Source organism: Erithacus rubecula (assembly GCF_903797595.1).
Source record: "Erithacus rubecula genome assembly, chromosome: 3".
Classification (NCBI taxonomy): domain Eukaryota; kingdom Metazoa; phylum Chordata; class Aves; order Passeriformes; family Muscicapidae; genus Erithacus; species Erithacus rubecula.
The window spans coordinates 19,542,061-19,557,577 of record NC_136689.1 but is presented as its reverse complement, the minus strand read 5'-3'; the positions used below and the strand labels follow the sequence as shown (position 1 = coordinate 19,557,577).

The following is a 15,517-nucleotide window of genomic DNA, read 5'->3' as shown; positions in this document are numbered from 1 at the left end:
TCAGTGAGTTAAATGTAGTTTATATTTTAAACTTTTAATAACTGTAGCTGCATATAAAACAGAAGTAGTAAGTTAAATTAGAGCACCTTGTGTGAAATTTATGGAATACAAAGATTACACCTTTTAAAATGTAAAGAAATACAACTGTTCTGTCTCAAATCCACTATGCACCTGTCATATAAAAGGAAACTCAATAACATCTAATGAAGGCATGCATAAATATCACAAATTCAAGGCACAACATGGAATTTGAAAGTTAGGGACATAGCAAGAACTTGCTTTTTTATCAAATTACCTTATACACCTTATTCTGGCATATCTACAAATTTCAAAAAAGCTGTATTATCATAGAATCATTGAAGCTAAAAATGGAAACTGCCTATTCAAACATGTAGTTCAATCTCTTGCCAACTCCACCTGAAAACCTTCCAAGACACTGCATGCATTGACAAGCACTACTAGGTCATTCCATAACCTAATTGATCTTATTGGTAGGACCTTTATTCTGATATTCATTGGCTATTTACTTTGTTTCAAATTCATCACAGCTATACCTCCATACTTAGAAAAGCCCTTTCATGTATTTATCAGACAACAAAGAATTACACATATTAACAACTCATTCTGTTCGACTTCTTTCTTACTTCAACTAGTTTTGTTATCGTTCTCTGAGCTTTCAGAAGGCTATCCAATTCTTCATCCCTGAGGTAGTGAAAATATAAGACTGTACTCCAGAAATTACCTCAGCAATCACAATTATTCTGATTTACAGCTGCCTGATGCAGCTCTTCCACACACATTTACAGTTCTTTTGACATCAGTGAAGCCAGAAGCAGGACAGGCTTGTTGCCTGCATTTTCAAGGCTCTGTACCACATCACTACATTTCCATCTCCTCTCTCTCACTAAGTATCCATGTTTCCTCAAATGCATCACCTTTTCTCTGAATCTGCTAGGCTGTTAGACCAAAATCTTTGAATTTGTTGGATCTCTCCCACTCAGGCATCATACAGTGCAATATCATCTGTAACTTCAATCAACATGCTGTAGATCCTTCTTGCAGATTATTGAATACATAAAATAGAATTAGGTCAACACAGTATAAACAATTAATGGGGAGGGAGTAATTAAAATTGCCCAGTGGGATGAATCAAAGCAAAATTTATATTTTAAGACACTATTTTAAATATATTTTGGCTATTTAAAAGAAGTCAAATATCTCACCATAGCTGCAGTTTTTCAATGCAATACTGATTTTTCTGCATACATAATTTAAAATTAGAATAGAAAACACGCTGACAATCAGCTTTGCTCTGCAAAGGAATCTCATTCCAGCCACTGATTAGAGAAAGGTAGGCACATCCTGTCTACTCCTCAGCACAAACTTCCAATCATTTAGTATTATATGTATTATTCTAAGTACCTTTAAAATTACAAATGAAAATACAGGGAGGTCTAAATTTGCAGTGACAAGCAAGAATTCAACTCCTTTCAAAAGTCCTTCTGGAATTCTGCAGTGTGATACTGTAATTCACAAACTGTTGAACAACGTGCTACAGTACTTATAATTGGAAAGGTATTACTTAATATAAAGCTTAAATACCATTCAGTTCACCCAGTGAAAAACATCATTACCTAATTTACACTCTGATTTCCAGAAGACTCACTTTCAGTACAGCTTATCAACTCTCCTTCTGTTCTTGATAATGACTAGAGGTCATAACAGAATTTTCAGAACATAAAGCACAGTGGCCAACTATTCTAATTCTTAAAGCTAATTGTCAACCTATTGAAAATAAGAAAATATTTCTTTGAAGAAATTAACAATTAAAAACCAAAGTGAATCTGAGAATGAAAAGGTAGGTCTGAAAATATATTAATTGCAAAAATAATACAGTCCATGATATTTTAGGCACAGTTGTTTATTCTTGTTCCATGTTTTAAAACTTGGACTCAGAAAAATCAGAGGAAGTTTTGGGTTTTTACCCTCTCTTCTTTTCCTTTCCACTAGAAGCACCATGGTTACACAGCTTGATTCAATCGTCCTTTTCCACAATCACTTCTCCATGGAGCACCCTTCTTCTCTGCCGCAGCATGTGGAAATATAGTTGTGGAAACACTTGATCAAAGCATAAAAGAAAGCAAATTAGATGGAAAAATTCAACAGACCACATAATGGAAAACCATAATTTTACAGAGTGATGAACTGAGTAAAAATTACAGCACACAGTGGTTGGGTTGATTGAGGCGAATAATAACAAGTCACGAACATTGCAGTGATTTTAAAAAACAATAATTACTCAAAGGTCAGACAAGGCCTCCTGAATAAATACCCTGTATTCAAGGAACTTCACTCCAACAGTTTCCTTGTAGAAACAGGATTTAACCACATTCTGGTAGTGCAGACTTCAAATCTGACCTAGGCATTTTTGATTTAAAACTTGGAGGAGGATACAAATTTACCCTATTTGCTCAAGTCTGAAGGAGATCCCTCTTCCTTGTTCCTATGTCATCTATTATATTACTGTCCTGCTGACAGAGTTGATCCTTATATTTAATGGCTAGAAAACTGGATTTATTCCTGAAGTGTTGTTACATAAAGAGATGCAAAACTTTTAGTTAGTTACCACACCTTAGAATATTTTTTGTTGACATAAATATTTCTTGTTGGCCTTCATGATTTCTTGGGGCAAAAAATTTCAGTGTGTATGCATATTGTAAAAGTCTATATTGAAGGCAGCCTTCTCAAATGAACACCTTTCATTAATGCAGATCACAGACTTTTTAACTTCAGTTTTCCTGCTTTCCATTTCTCTCACTAATCTGCTGCCTCAATATACAGATTATTTTAAAAAATGATATATTCTATTATTAATATTATCTAAAATATTACATTTGCCTAGTTTGGTCCAGTCCTATTAATAGTGGAATATCTGGCATGTCAGGTTGCTTTCTCCTTGTCTTCACTGCTTAAATAGCAGTGGAAATAACACTTGAAGTGAAAGACAGATACTCTCTCTACTGTTACCTCCATGGCTTTTGGTATGCTTAAGTACAAGGACAGACTGATGAAATCAGGGACTGCAGATGTTCAGAGAGGTTTGGGGAGGTTGATTTCTGTGAAAATGAAATCTTAGAGTATACTGATTCAAGTTTTTCCTGAGCATGCCTGAATGGTGATTTTTCCAAGGTAAATGGTTATTAGTAGCAAAAAGCCACAGCAAACCTCTGCACAATCTGCAGGACCATTTTTAAGTCATTACTTCAAAGTGGGAGAGGCATGAGAAAAACTCAGTGACAAAGTTACAGACATTTCTGTGTGTAAGCAAAAAGTTTTCTTACTTCGTCAGGGTCTGAGAAATAATTTCAGCATTTTAATTGAATTTTTTAAGACAGATTATGTTCCTAAGGTCACAGGACAGAAAATTTCAGCCTAACCAATTAAAGCACAATAAAGCCTGGAACAACAAACAGCAGGTTTTACAGTTCTACAAATTTTAATACAGGGAGTGTTTATAGCATCACGGAAGATTGATCATGTTGTTAAAATGTTTCTACAGTTAAACAGTACTTACATGGCACATAGGAGAACATGACAATAATAAGGAAGTAATAGTAGTCAAAAGAGACATTGTACTTGTTGGGAAGTCTCAGTGAAAACATTCCTGTTTTCTTCACATAGGGTAAAGCAGCATATATGGTTAGCAGTTCACCTGCAACTCCAGCAGGATATAAAATGATAAAAAAGTTGTATCTGCATTGAAAAAAACAAAAACACAACAAAAACAACTTTGTGAGAAACAACCCATAAACTTAAATTTTTCTCTTTTTAGTATTATTTAGTATTTAGCACAGCAATGTATTAAAGTAGTTCCTGTACCAGAATCAAGGATCTGACTAGAGAATGCATTCCTCAATGCTTTCTTTAAAAAGCAGTGAAGTATAAAAATGTTCCTATGTCTTTCTAATAAAACAATCCTAAAATTATTAGTCTCCAATGATGATTTTTTAAAAATGTACATTCTTACTCCTGTTGTCACTGACAGGATTCAGACCAGGACTGAATCTCAAATTCAAATGACACTACGTATTTTCATCCCATTGCACACACAGGGTCATCTGCATGTACTATAATTTGTTTGAAGATAATGAAAATGTTGAAAAACATCAGAAGCCTGTTTTACTCACTACAACATGGGAATACTGCATTTACCACTAATGGAAATTGGAATAAAAAGAGAAAAGAAAATGACAGTGTCAGAAACTTATCAGATCCATTTTAAATTGACATGATGTTAAAAATAAAAGGCAAAGTATCCAGTTGAAAGAAAATATGGTTTGAATGCCAAAGGCCACACAGGCAGTGACAAAATGAAATTTATAATCAATAGGCTTTGTGCTATCCTCTCACACAGTGCACCATGGATAGGCAGGTTCTCCTAAGGAATTCTCCAGCTCATACAGGGAACAGCGAAGAGAGCTGTCACACAGAGAGAAAGGTACAGTGTGCACTCCCTGGCCAAAAGAAGTAAGATCCTAAACACCAGCAACTAAGCATGAAACCCTCCTAGAAGCAGAAGGGCTTAGAAGGCTCACAGAGGAGGGGAATCACAGAATAGTTCAGGCTGGAAGGGGCCACAATGACACATCTGGTCCAACCTGCCTGCTCGAGCAGGCTTTATCCTAAAGCACAGGGCACAGGATTGTGTCCAGATGGCTTCTGAACACCTCCAGTGAGGAAAACACTGGATTGTCTCTCTGGACAATCTGTTCTGGTGCTTGGTCAGCTGCACAGTAAAGAAGTTCTCCTTCATATTCAGGTGCAATTTCGTGTGCATCACCTGCCCTTTGCCTCTTGTCCTACTTCTTGGCAGCACCAGGAAGAACACAGATTAGATAAGAAGGAGCTGACACCTTATATATAGTTTGTCTCTATGCACTTATAAGGTAAAGATCAGAAATTCATCAGAAATTCAATCTCTCCTAGTACTGAATTCATGCCCAGCTGTACTGTTTGCTTATCCTTAAATCTTGATGGTGTATTTTAGACTCTATGAAAATATATTTTCAAATGTTTTTTACATTAATGTTTCAACATATGTCTCTTCAGTGAGAATGTCAGCTTTCCCTATTGTCTATACTAAGGAAACAAATTTCGGTTATTCAAGGCACACTGACCTGATGGCAAAATTATTACCTGTCAATGTAATATGCTCTGTTTTTTATGCATACTTCTTTCTGCAGTCTGTATAAAAAACTACTGAGGATAGCCAGTTTAAAATTTAAAGATAGTTTAAAATTAAAGATATTTTGTAGCTTAGTGCTTAAACAAGTCTCTCACTTAGGCACTAGCAAAAAGGTAACATTTTATAAGAATGGACATAAATATCAGACATATCAAAGAAGTGTGTTAGAACCAAATCTGCATTACCTATAAAACAAAAATAAAGGAAAATAACAAACAAACTCTTTAAAATAAGAGCTGCCTGTACTGAATGTAGGTTAGATATTTTTCTTTTAAGATAGTAAGTCTGCTTTACATGTATTTTTCAAATAATGACTACATAGAGTACTATTCCAATTAAGTCTCCTGATAAACACACATAGTGTGTGTGATCTAGTTGCCAGCTTTAAGTATGCTTGAAAATCAGAAGAGTTTTGATACGGAACACAATTTTGGGTGGGCTCAACTAAGTCAGTATTTAACTTTACTACATACTACATATACTACATATACATACTACATACTTTACTACACAATACAGTCTTTAAAAAGCTTTGATAAAGCAGAACTTCTTATAAAGTAATAATAACACAGACTGAGTGACAACAACTCCCATATTTTCAAAGAACTAACATCCACAAAACTAGCACAGGTGCTTAATTTTGAGCACTATTCAAGAGCATTGTAAAGAGTCGCACTGCAAATTAAAAGATCACTCCAAAGACAGAGAAAAATAGAGTAAGTGAAAGCAGAGTTCAAACTGTGAGACACAGAAAGCAAAGAAAAACCATACCACAAAAACCTCAGCTAAAATATTTTTAACATTTTAAACCAAGCAACAGTGATACCAAGTACAGAAAGGAACTGACTTGCACTTTGCTGACACAGAACCAAAGCTCAAACATCTGCTCTCCTGTGTGTTAGCTCAGCATGCATGAAACCAACATGCACAGAACCATGAGAAACTCAGTGCAAGACATCTCCACCTGGCCCATTTAATGAAGTATGGCAAATGGTTGAGCAGGTTGAATGTGTAGAAGGAATATCGAGTGATCTCTGTCACAGTCCATACCACCAGAAAAAGAATAACGCTCTCCTCATTCTGGATCTGCAGAAGTATAAAGAACCAACATTTTCTTCATCCTTAGGTTTTTTTTTCTGTGCAAACTGCAACAGACTTCTCTTTAAGACACACAGAGGAGAACTAATATCTCATAAAGAAAGAAAATTTTGGCACAAAAGTGATATGCTGAAACCATTACCATGCACAGTTCATTATCATTATCATAGGTTTACTAACACACAGTCATTTGTCAACTGGGCAATCTTCCTCCATTATGCAAATATCAAAATATAAAACCCCCTAATCATGCTTATTCCCCCTCTTTATTCTTTACTTGCATTCCACTAGACTATCTAACTACCCCTTTTTCATTTGTGGTTGACCTACTGGTTTACATTCTTACTCCTCAAAACAGCAAGAACAACAAATTGCTACAGAAGGTATGTTCTTCTCATAATCACTTTTTAATCATTCTGCATTTCACTACTCCATTTCCTAGACTTTATCGTTTTTAAATCTTGTTTCTTCTTCAACATATAATGCACATTTCCATGAAACTTTAGACAAAAGTAATTGCTTTATATAACCTACTAACTGGAACTTGGTCACAGAAGATTAAGTTTGGCAGACTTCAGGGAGCTCCAAGATAGTTAAGCAAGGTGCTGGAGCACAGACAGCTGACTGAATGAAGAGTAGTTGGTAGATCAGGAGGTTTGGGTAAACTCACTCAACAATCCTATGTAAGGTTTAAGTTCTGAGTCATTAAACTGCCTCATTGGTAGGTAGCACATCTCTGCTGTTTCAAAACACTGCTTCTTTTTCACTCTGAGTGAACAAAAAAAACAAAAGGCCCAAATACAAAGAAGGCACCTGGGGATCTATTACAAACACTACCTTCTGTGAGGAAGAATTACACACAAGTAATTTCCTTTAAGAGGGGAGGAATTTTGTAATACACTATGCCTAAAGGCTGAAAAGCTCCAGGGATGTCTGTGAAATAGAATAAAGCAACACAAGTTTTGTTAAAATTATGAAAAAAGGAAATGGTTTTTCAAAATAAAATGCAACAGGGTGACAAAGCTTAATATATCTCCAATATGCTGAAAATCCACAACTCTGTCAAAAATCAAGAATTGTACGTGCTCATAAAATCGCACCCTCAATGTGTCAATCAAAGAAGGTGCACTTTTAGCAGAGGGATCTCACCAACACCATAGAGAAAATGGAGACATAAAAATAGCACCAAAATCACAAACAAATAGCAGCAGCTGAAGTGCAAAGACACCCAAAGAAATAAGCAAAGGTAAAGACAGAATTAGGCTGTTCTTTGCCTCATGCACTTAGAAACAAACATTGATAAATCAAACTTGGATTGATGTCACAGTGCCAAATCCAAGCAGAGAGCTTTAAATAAGTATGCAGAGAATTCCTATCTGCTGCCCTGCAAATCTGCAGTCAAGTGGGGAGGTCTGGCTCTGGCTATTATCACTGATGTGCCTCTCACCACCTAAAGTGACCCTGAACATTCATGCCTGCTAAGCAATAACATGCATGAAATACAATCAGACACACATTCAAAAGTATTTCTTTTTGGACACAGCTACAGTAGTGTAGATAGAGGAAATAAAAGAAATTGCTGGATATTCTAAAGATTTAGTCCACTGCAGATAATAAAAAATGTCAAAATGCAGTGCTATAGTCCAGCTCATGTGCAGACATTTAATATAAAAATCTTATTAATCTTTGAGACACTTTGCCTTACAGAAAAATATAAAAAGTTAAAAAAAAAAAAAGAAAAAAAAATAAACAAAAAAACCAAAACAACAAGAAAAAATAAAAACAAACAAACAAACAAATCCTTATGAAAAGCTTATTTAATTTATTCCATGTTAAGAAAATTGACAGTAAAGGAAAAGATGCAGTGTAGAAAACAAATCTTCCTGTGAAATGAAATGAAGATTTGATAACTGAGGCAGGTGCTAGGATAATTCATTTGCAGAAAGGCCTATGCCATCTGCTGGTGAGACAGTTTAATGGCTCAGTTTTTCAAGTTCTGAAGAAATTCAGGAGCACGAAATCTGTCACTTAATTTTTTTACATGCCTTTCGTAGAAAGCACACCTCACAAACTGATCCTAATGTCCCACCTACCAGCTTCATTCTGCTAATGGATCACTAGCCTTCCAACAGCCACCTCCAGCCAGGCAAATAAACTATTGCCATTTACACAAGTCCTTAAGTGCCAGTGTGACATACCGGATGTTACTGAATGCTAATACTACCATAACATTAAAATTTTGAGAAGGTTTCTAAAAAAACTGCAAAATCACAACTCTGTTTATTCATGTGAATTCGATTTAGGACATAAATTTAAAGACAGAAATTTACATTTTGCTTAGATTAATTCAGCACGGGCTTATTAAAATTTTTGAAAGGGAACTAGAGTAGTTTTGCTTGTAAATAATAGGATTAGTCATTGATTTCATTTAGGCAGACCACAGAGGGCACAATGCTGAAGACACTGCTGATTCACAGCTAAGACCCAGATTCAGCCTCCTGGCAAGAATCACACAAATTCTATTCTGCAACCTCAACTTCCAAAATTTCACTCAAATATATAAGCATTCTCTACAGGAGTATCCTTAATTTTTAGGTTGGTCTTCCTTGTGAAACTAAAACTGTAGTAATAGTTTCTTCTTAAAAGCAATCAAAACATAATTTGCTCACACTCATACCTGTTTAATACTATGTGCAATGAACCAGACCATGAAGATTCTTGAACTCACTTGGACCCCAGTCACAAGCACAGATGTGCGAACTATTCCTTAAAAAGAGAAACATGTTATCTCTGTTCCACAATTCATGTTTTAACTAGTTACAGGAGAAACTAAAACAAAGAACTCACCAATGGCACAGTGGATTACCTGTGAATAAAAATAAGCCAGAGGTTACTTATGTGCAGCATGTTACTAGCTATCCTATAAACATGGCCTTTTCATATTAATATAAAACTAGACTCAATTCTGGGTTTTTGTCTCCCGCTAACAGTGTTAAAAAGAAATACATGGCAGAGCCCTGGCAATCAGTGTTGGGATGGTTGAAATATCTGAGCCGTGCAAATACATTTGCAAATACATTAAAGACATTTGTTTTCCTAATTGATTGCAAATATTAGATTTAGGTACTTACAAAGCATTTTATTCAACTAGTAAGCTTCTCTTCCTTTACCTTATTCTAAGAAGAATTTTACAGGACAGCGTAGAGGAACACTAAACACACAGTGATTTAGAAGTGTTCTGCATTCATTACAGATTAATAACATTATTACACTTTTGCCAATGACAGCTATGAAGCTTTATATACAGTGCATTTTCTGGTCAGTAATGTTTAGCAAATAAAGTGCTTTTCATTATTTTGGCAGGGATGAATAGAATTACTTAATGTGAAAGTTTAACAGCACAAAAGCCTATATACAGCTGGTGACATGATTTTAACAGTTTGAACTAGGGATGTTGTAGGCAGATTGAGAAAAAAAAGTTAAAATACAGATAGATATTCTTTGTTGTGCCTGGGAAAGAACTGCAAGTGCTCCATAAACACAGCTTCATTCCACAAATGTACCAGAACTGAGACCACTAGTGCATAGTTTGCAGAAGTATTATTTAAAGAATACTTTGCACATCTTGCACAGACCCCTTGCAAAGGATTATGGTGTTTGTGAATCCTGTCTCGAAATAAGCAGAAGCAGGAAAGGCACAGAAGGATCTTAAATCCAGTATAAATTATATAAGGTAAGCTATGATCTCTGAGATGATGATACCTACTACACTAGAGGGCTGATCTGCTGGCTCTAAAGCCTTTGAGATTTTGCCTTTTGCATTAAAGACTCACATCAAAGCAGCTCCCAGGCACTGATTTAAAGAAATTAGAATTAAGCTTGAAAAACACGTGCCCATTTGTTTCAAGTACTCACCTTGCCCCACCCCCAGAACTTCATTAAATAATAAAGTAAAAAGGACTTTTAGTACTAATATAATATTTTTATTTTAAATTCAGGAAAATAATGTGTTTTACCTATGATATGCAGCATCCAGTAAAGCAAACTAATGTTTAAAATTTACCTCAAGCAAAGCAAATGTCTGGAAAAATTTAAGCGTCTTTTGAACGCTTCTGAATAAGCCTCTATGTGTTCCTTTCTGTATATAAAACCGCACCATGGCAATACCTAATACCAGCCACCTATAAAAGAAAGAGAATGGATACATTTCAAATTAGAATTCTAAAAATATCCATCCAGTGTAAATAATTTAGTAGAGTATTTTTCTTCACAGATTAACTTGGATTCTTCACTTGTCGGTGTTCTTAGATCATAAAAAGTATCTTTAGACATAAATAGTATATAATATTATGTACACATTACACTCATCTCTTTAACTTGAAAAATAATAAAGAATAACTTGCTGTCTTCTGAGGACTGATGTAATTGAGGGAGCTCCCCAAAACCACCCATTCATCAGACTTTTCTCTAGAAGGGACTACATATTTTTACTATTAAATCCTTGACTATTAAATACTGTTATTTGAAACCACAGAGCTTGTCACTGAAGTCACTGTTTGGGTTGTAAGCTTGTAAAAGTAAAGGACTAAAATTCATGCACATCAGTTTTACATTTTTCATGGCCCCTCAACTCACCAATTTCTGGACTGACTAGTGATCTTAATACTCCTATTTGTGATTGTCCACATGAAGTTACCACTACAATTACATTTTTCAAAGTGTTGAGAAGTGTTTTAAAAGTTGACTTAAAAATCAGACTCCAGAGTGCTGAAACATGGGTGTTCTGTGCTTCTGACTTCTAGAAGCAGATATATTTAACCAGCACATTTGAGGGGGTTGGATAAAACTTTTTTTTTTAGGAAACTGAATAATGATGCTAACTAATAACCCTTCCAATGTAAAAAAAAAGAAAAAGGAACAGCATATTTTATTCGTAGTAGAAATGGACATAAAACTTAGATTGAGACTTAGAATGGAAATTGAAATAAAAAAAAATAAACGTCCAAACTGTGGGTTGATGCCACCACCAGCCCAGACTCTGTAAAATAATCCAAGGCACAAGGAATTTCTTCCACGTAATAAACCTATTTTTATATAATAAGGATTTTCAAAACAGTGTACTATATCTTCCTTAATCATGGGATTGATTGGGTAGGAATGGACCTTAGAGATCATCTAGTTCCCTCTGCCATAAGCAGGGACACCTTCCACTAGAGAAGGTCACTCAGGGTCCCATCCAACTTGGCTTTGAACACTTCCAGGAATGGGGCAGCCACGGGTTCTTTGGGCAACCTCTGCAAGTGCCTCACCACACTCTGAGTAAAGAATTTCTTCCCAGTATATAATCTAAACCTGCTCTCTTCCAGTTTAAAGCCATTATACCTTTTTCTATCACTATAGGCCCTTGAGAAAAGTCCCTCTCCAGCTCTCTTGTGGGCTCCCTTCAGGAACTGAAAGGTCACAACTATGTCACCCTGGAGCCTTCCATTCTCCAGACTGAAAAAACCCAACTCCCTCAGCCTTTCAGACCTATATCTAATTTTTAAAACATCACATTAGCAAGAAGACTGAAAATTTCAGGTTTCAATCCAAAAAGACTAAGAAGGTATAAAAATTCTTTAACATAGACATAGACAAAACAAGAGCTATGGATGGCTATTTTGAGAGGTAAAAATAAAAATCAAAAATGTCAAAAATTTTAGTTTAATGTCTTCTCTGATGTTGCTGGGAACAATCACTCAGTCTTTTAATTCTCTATAAAGCCATAGCAAGTGTATTCTACAGCAACATGTGCTCTGGCTAAGGAAGGGCCCAAGTGACAGAGCAGAAAGGTCTCAGAAATACTCAGAGTCAGATTCAGAAAGATGATAAACATCCAGAGAAATATTTACATAAACATTTGGATAAATATTTAACTCATCATCCTCCCTGGGCATAAGATCCATTCTGCTGTAACAGTGTGAGAGCTGCCTGGACCCTGACAGCTCCCTGCTCACCTCGGATGGCTCATATCACCCCTCAACAACTCCTACGCACGGCGGCCACTGCTATGCAGCCCTCGGCGTGCCCCATTCCAGCACTCCATGACAGCATTTCAAACTCACATAGAGTTAGTCAGGCTTCCCCACACTGCAGGATTGATTCCCCTCTTTGATCCCTTCTAACTTAAGCCCATGAATCCGATCTGTCAGCGCTCCAAAATTTTCCCCTGCAAGTGTTACTTAGAGTTTATAATGCATTTTAAATATGAGCGCATTTAATTCAGGTTGTCTGCCACCACTGTGGAAATGAGGAATAACTGGAATATCACTGTAGTCTTCCACAGTGGAGCTGCCCTGTTTTATAGTGAAGTGCTTGACAAGAGGAAGGTGACAGTGAGTTTACATAGCTGGCAGCAGAAATATGGCAGCAAGAGCTCTGTGCGAGACTTAGACTGAGAAGTCATAATACATTTACCCTAACAAGGCATTTTCTGCAGGTCATTCCACAACCAAAGCATTGCGGAGAGAAGTAATCTTGGACTACGCTCAAAGACAGCAAATGTATTTTTCTTAAATTATTTTTTATGTGGACATAAATTTCTGTAGATAGATTTATTTGGCTGTCAGTGGCTTTGACTCTGGATCTCAGGAAAGTCCTTGTACTGATTATTACAAATTACCAGCAAATGGAAAACCCTTTCTGTAATAAAGGCAGCATTTCCAGTTGGGACTTTCAGCAACATTAAGTATTGATCTGTCATTTCAGTCCCTTAAATATGTTTAGAAATAAAGATAAGCTGCAGGGTTTTTTATTAGAATAGTTGTTAACATGTAGTTATGTATTTGTCTGTTAAAACTCCAGAAACATTTTGCTATATTGCACTGCCTGGACAACTGGACAAATATACTGCTCCAGTTAAATATTTATCCTGTGTAGTGTCTCTGTTAAGTATAGCTGTATTTCAAATATGTGTTTTTCTCTTAAATTGTACCCATAAATGATTATAAGAATTTATTCCTATCTCTTTTTTTTTTTTTCCTGTTTCCACACAAAAAGTGCAATTTTGCATGTCTTGATTTCTTCTGATATTAATGGAAAATGGGAGAGAAGGAAGTGGGAGATACTGAAGCAGAACCTAAGGCCAAAACGAAGATGGTTCGATAATCTTTTAGAGACATATAAAAGTCAGTGGCAAGAGTCAGTGTTCATTAGCAAATTCACACATGGAGCACAAGACTGGTAATTCAATGAGGTAACATTAACCTCACGTAAAAACACTTTTCAAAAAGTGCTGCAGTAATATATGAACAAACTTGAATACCTATTCAAGATTCAGAGCTGCTAGTCAGTAAAAAACCATTACGGTGACATTCCTGGCTTTTTCCATCAGTGCTTGAGCTCCTGCCTCAACTGCGCCGTGTTAGTTTTAGTCTACGGGATCAAAGGGCAGTGAGATCACCCATCAGTAACCAAAGTAAAACTGTTCTCATGATGAATGTCATACTAGAAGTTACACATTTTTTAATTCTTAGCTTTCTTTTAAGCATGTGGAAATGAATAGATTGGGTTTTTTTCCCCCGAGGGTTAGTGAAGAGGGGAAATTTTCAAGAATATGTGCTTTGAGCGCTAACAACGGCTCATACGACCCGTTATTCCAAAAAAAATCCTCCTTCCTCAGAGCAAAGCCTCGCGGCACGGAGCAGGAGCTCCAATGAACCCCTGGGCTCCTGCAGCTCTTGCGGTGCCGGTGCCGGTGCCGGCTCGCAGGGGTGCCCGCGGCCGCGCCGGCTTTGGACAGCTCAGCGTGCCGGAGCCGGGGCGGGCTCTGCTGCTCGGACCCGGCTCTGCCGCCCCACGCGGCACCGGCCCCGGAGCCCCGGAGCCCCGGAGCCCCGAGCAGCGCTCTCGGCTCCCCGCGGGCGGCCGCAGCCCCCTCCGCATCCGGCGGGGCCGAGCCCAGGGACGCGGCTCCCCCGCCCGGCATTCCGGTCCCGGCTATACTTAACCTCGGCGGCGGGCAGGGGTGACGGGCCGGCGGCTGGCAGCGCTGCACCGTATTAGGCAATGCCCGGCGGGCGAGGAGAGCCCCGCTGCCGGCGGCTCCCCGCGTCCCGGCTCTCCCGCCGGCCCCCGCCGCTCCCCGGCCCCCGCTCCGCTCCGCGCCGCCGCTCACCCCGCGGTCATGGCCACGTTGTAGAAGATGAGCCAGGTCGTGGCCAGGGCGCCCAGCTTCTTCTTCTTGCCATTCTCCTTCTCTTCCACCGCGCCGTTGCCGCCCCCGTCCTCCTCGCTGGACGCCATGGTTCCCGGCCGGGAGCGCGGCGCACGGCGGGGAGGAGGGGCTCGCTCCGCGGCGGGGCTGGGGCCGCGCTGACAGCCGGACCAGCGCTGTCCCTCACCCCATCTGTCTTCCCGCGGCCGCTGCCGCCGCCAGCGGCTCACATGGCCCTGCGCGCTCCTCCCTCCGCGCCGCGGGTCTCCCCGGGTCAGCCGGAGCCCGGCGGGGACATCCTGCGGGATGGTACCTGGCCTCGCTGCTGACCGTCAGGCACAGCCCAGCTCAGAAGAAGCGACAGGAAATAGCGCGGTTCTTGGAAACACAGAAATACGTGTCTGAGATTGAACAGCTGGGAGTCTGGCTAGAGACCGACTGGTGGGAATATGCCCAGGCCCCCACCTCAGAGGCCAAACAGCCACCTGCCAGCGTGACCTCGAGACCCCTCCACAAATACCACTCTCAATACATGAGGAAGACTGAGGCTCACACCTGAGAAGGGGAAATTTCTTCCAAGGGTCCGAAGAGCAGCCAGGTGGCAGACAGAAGGATGAGATTTGAAGGTGCATGTTACCCTGCATGTGCACCTTTCCTGTGTACAGGTGCGCAGGAGAGTTAAGCCAGCCCAGGTAGCATTGCTGGGACTGGCTCTGGAAGGGGGACAGCCTTAGCCTGAGCTAATGTGACCTGATGCTCTAAAAGTGTGGGCTGCACCCACTATCCTGACACCTGGCAGCCTCTGCTAGCCTGGGGATGCAGGCTCCTCATTTCCACAGCTAAGCATGGCCTCTCAGCTCAAATACCTCGGACACAGGCATACACAGAGAGAAGAATTCCAAAACTGGGTCAGGATGTCTTTGAAATACTGCTTGTTCAGCAGAATTTAAAGAGTCCAAGTCTATCTACTTTAGAATGGT

General features: G+C 38.9%; 1 protein-coding gene across 1 annotated transcript; it reads right to left on the bottom strand.

Annotated features, from left to right (window-relative positions):
• On the bottom strand, positions 1-14,849 carry HACD1 (3-hydroxyacyl-CoA dehydratase 1). The gene is made up of 7 exons (XM_079299842.1): positions 14,499-14,849; positions 10,407-10,524; positions 9,191-9,209; positions 9,021-9,109; positions 6,210-6,331; positions 3,575-3,753; positions 1-2,118 (listed from the first exon to the last, which is right to left on the bottom strand). Exons 1-7 carry the CDS (start codon positions 14,624-14,626, stop codon positions 2,036-2,038), a joined length of 738 nt encoding a protein of 245 aa, XP_079155968.1. The 5' UTR covers positions 14,627-14,849; the 3' UTR covers positions 1-2,035.
• Positions 14,850-15,517: the final 668 nt, after the last annotated feature.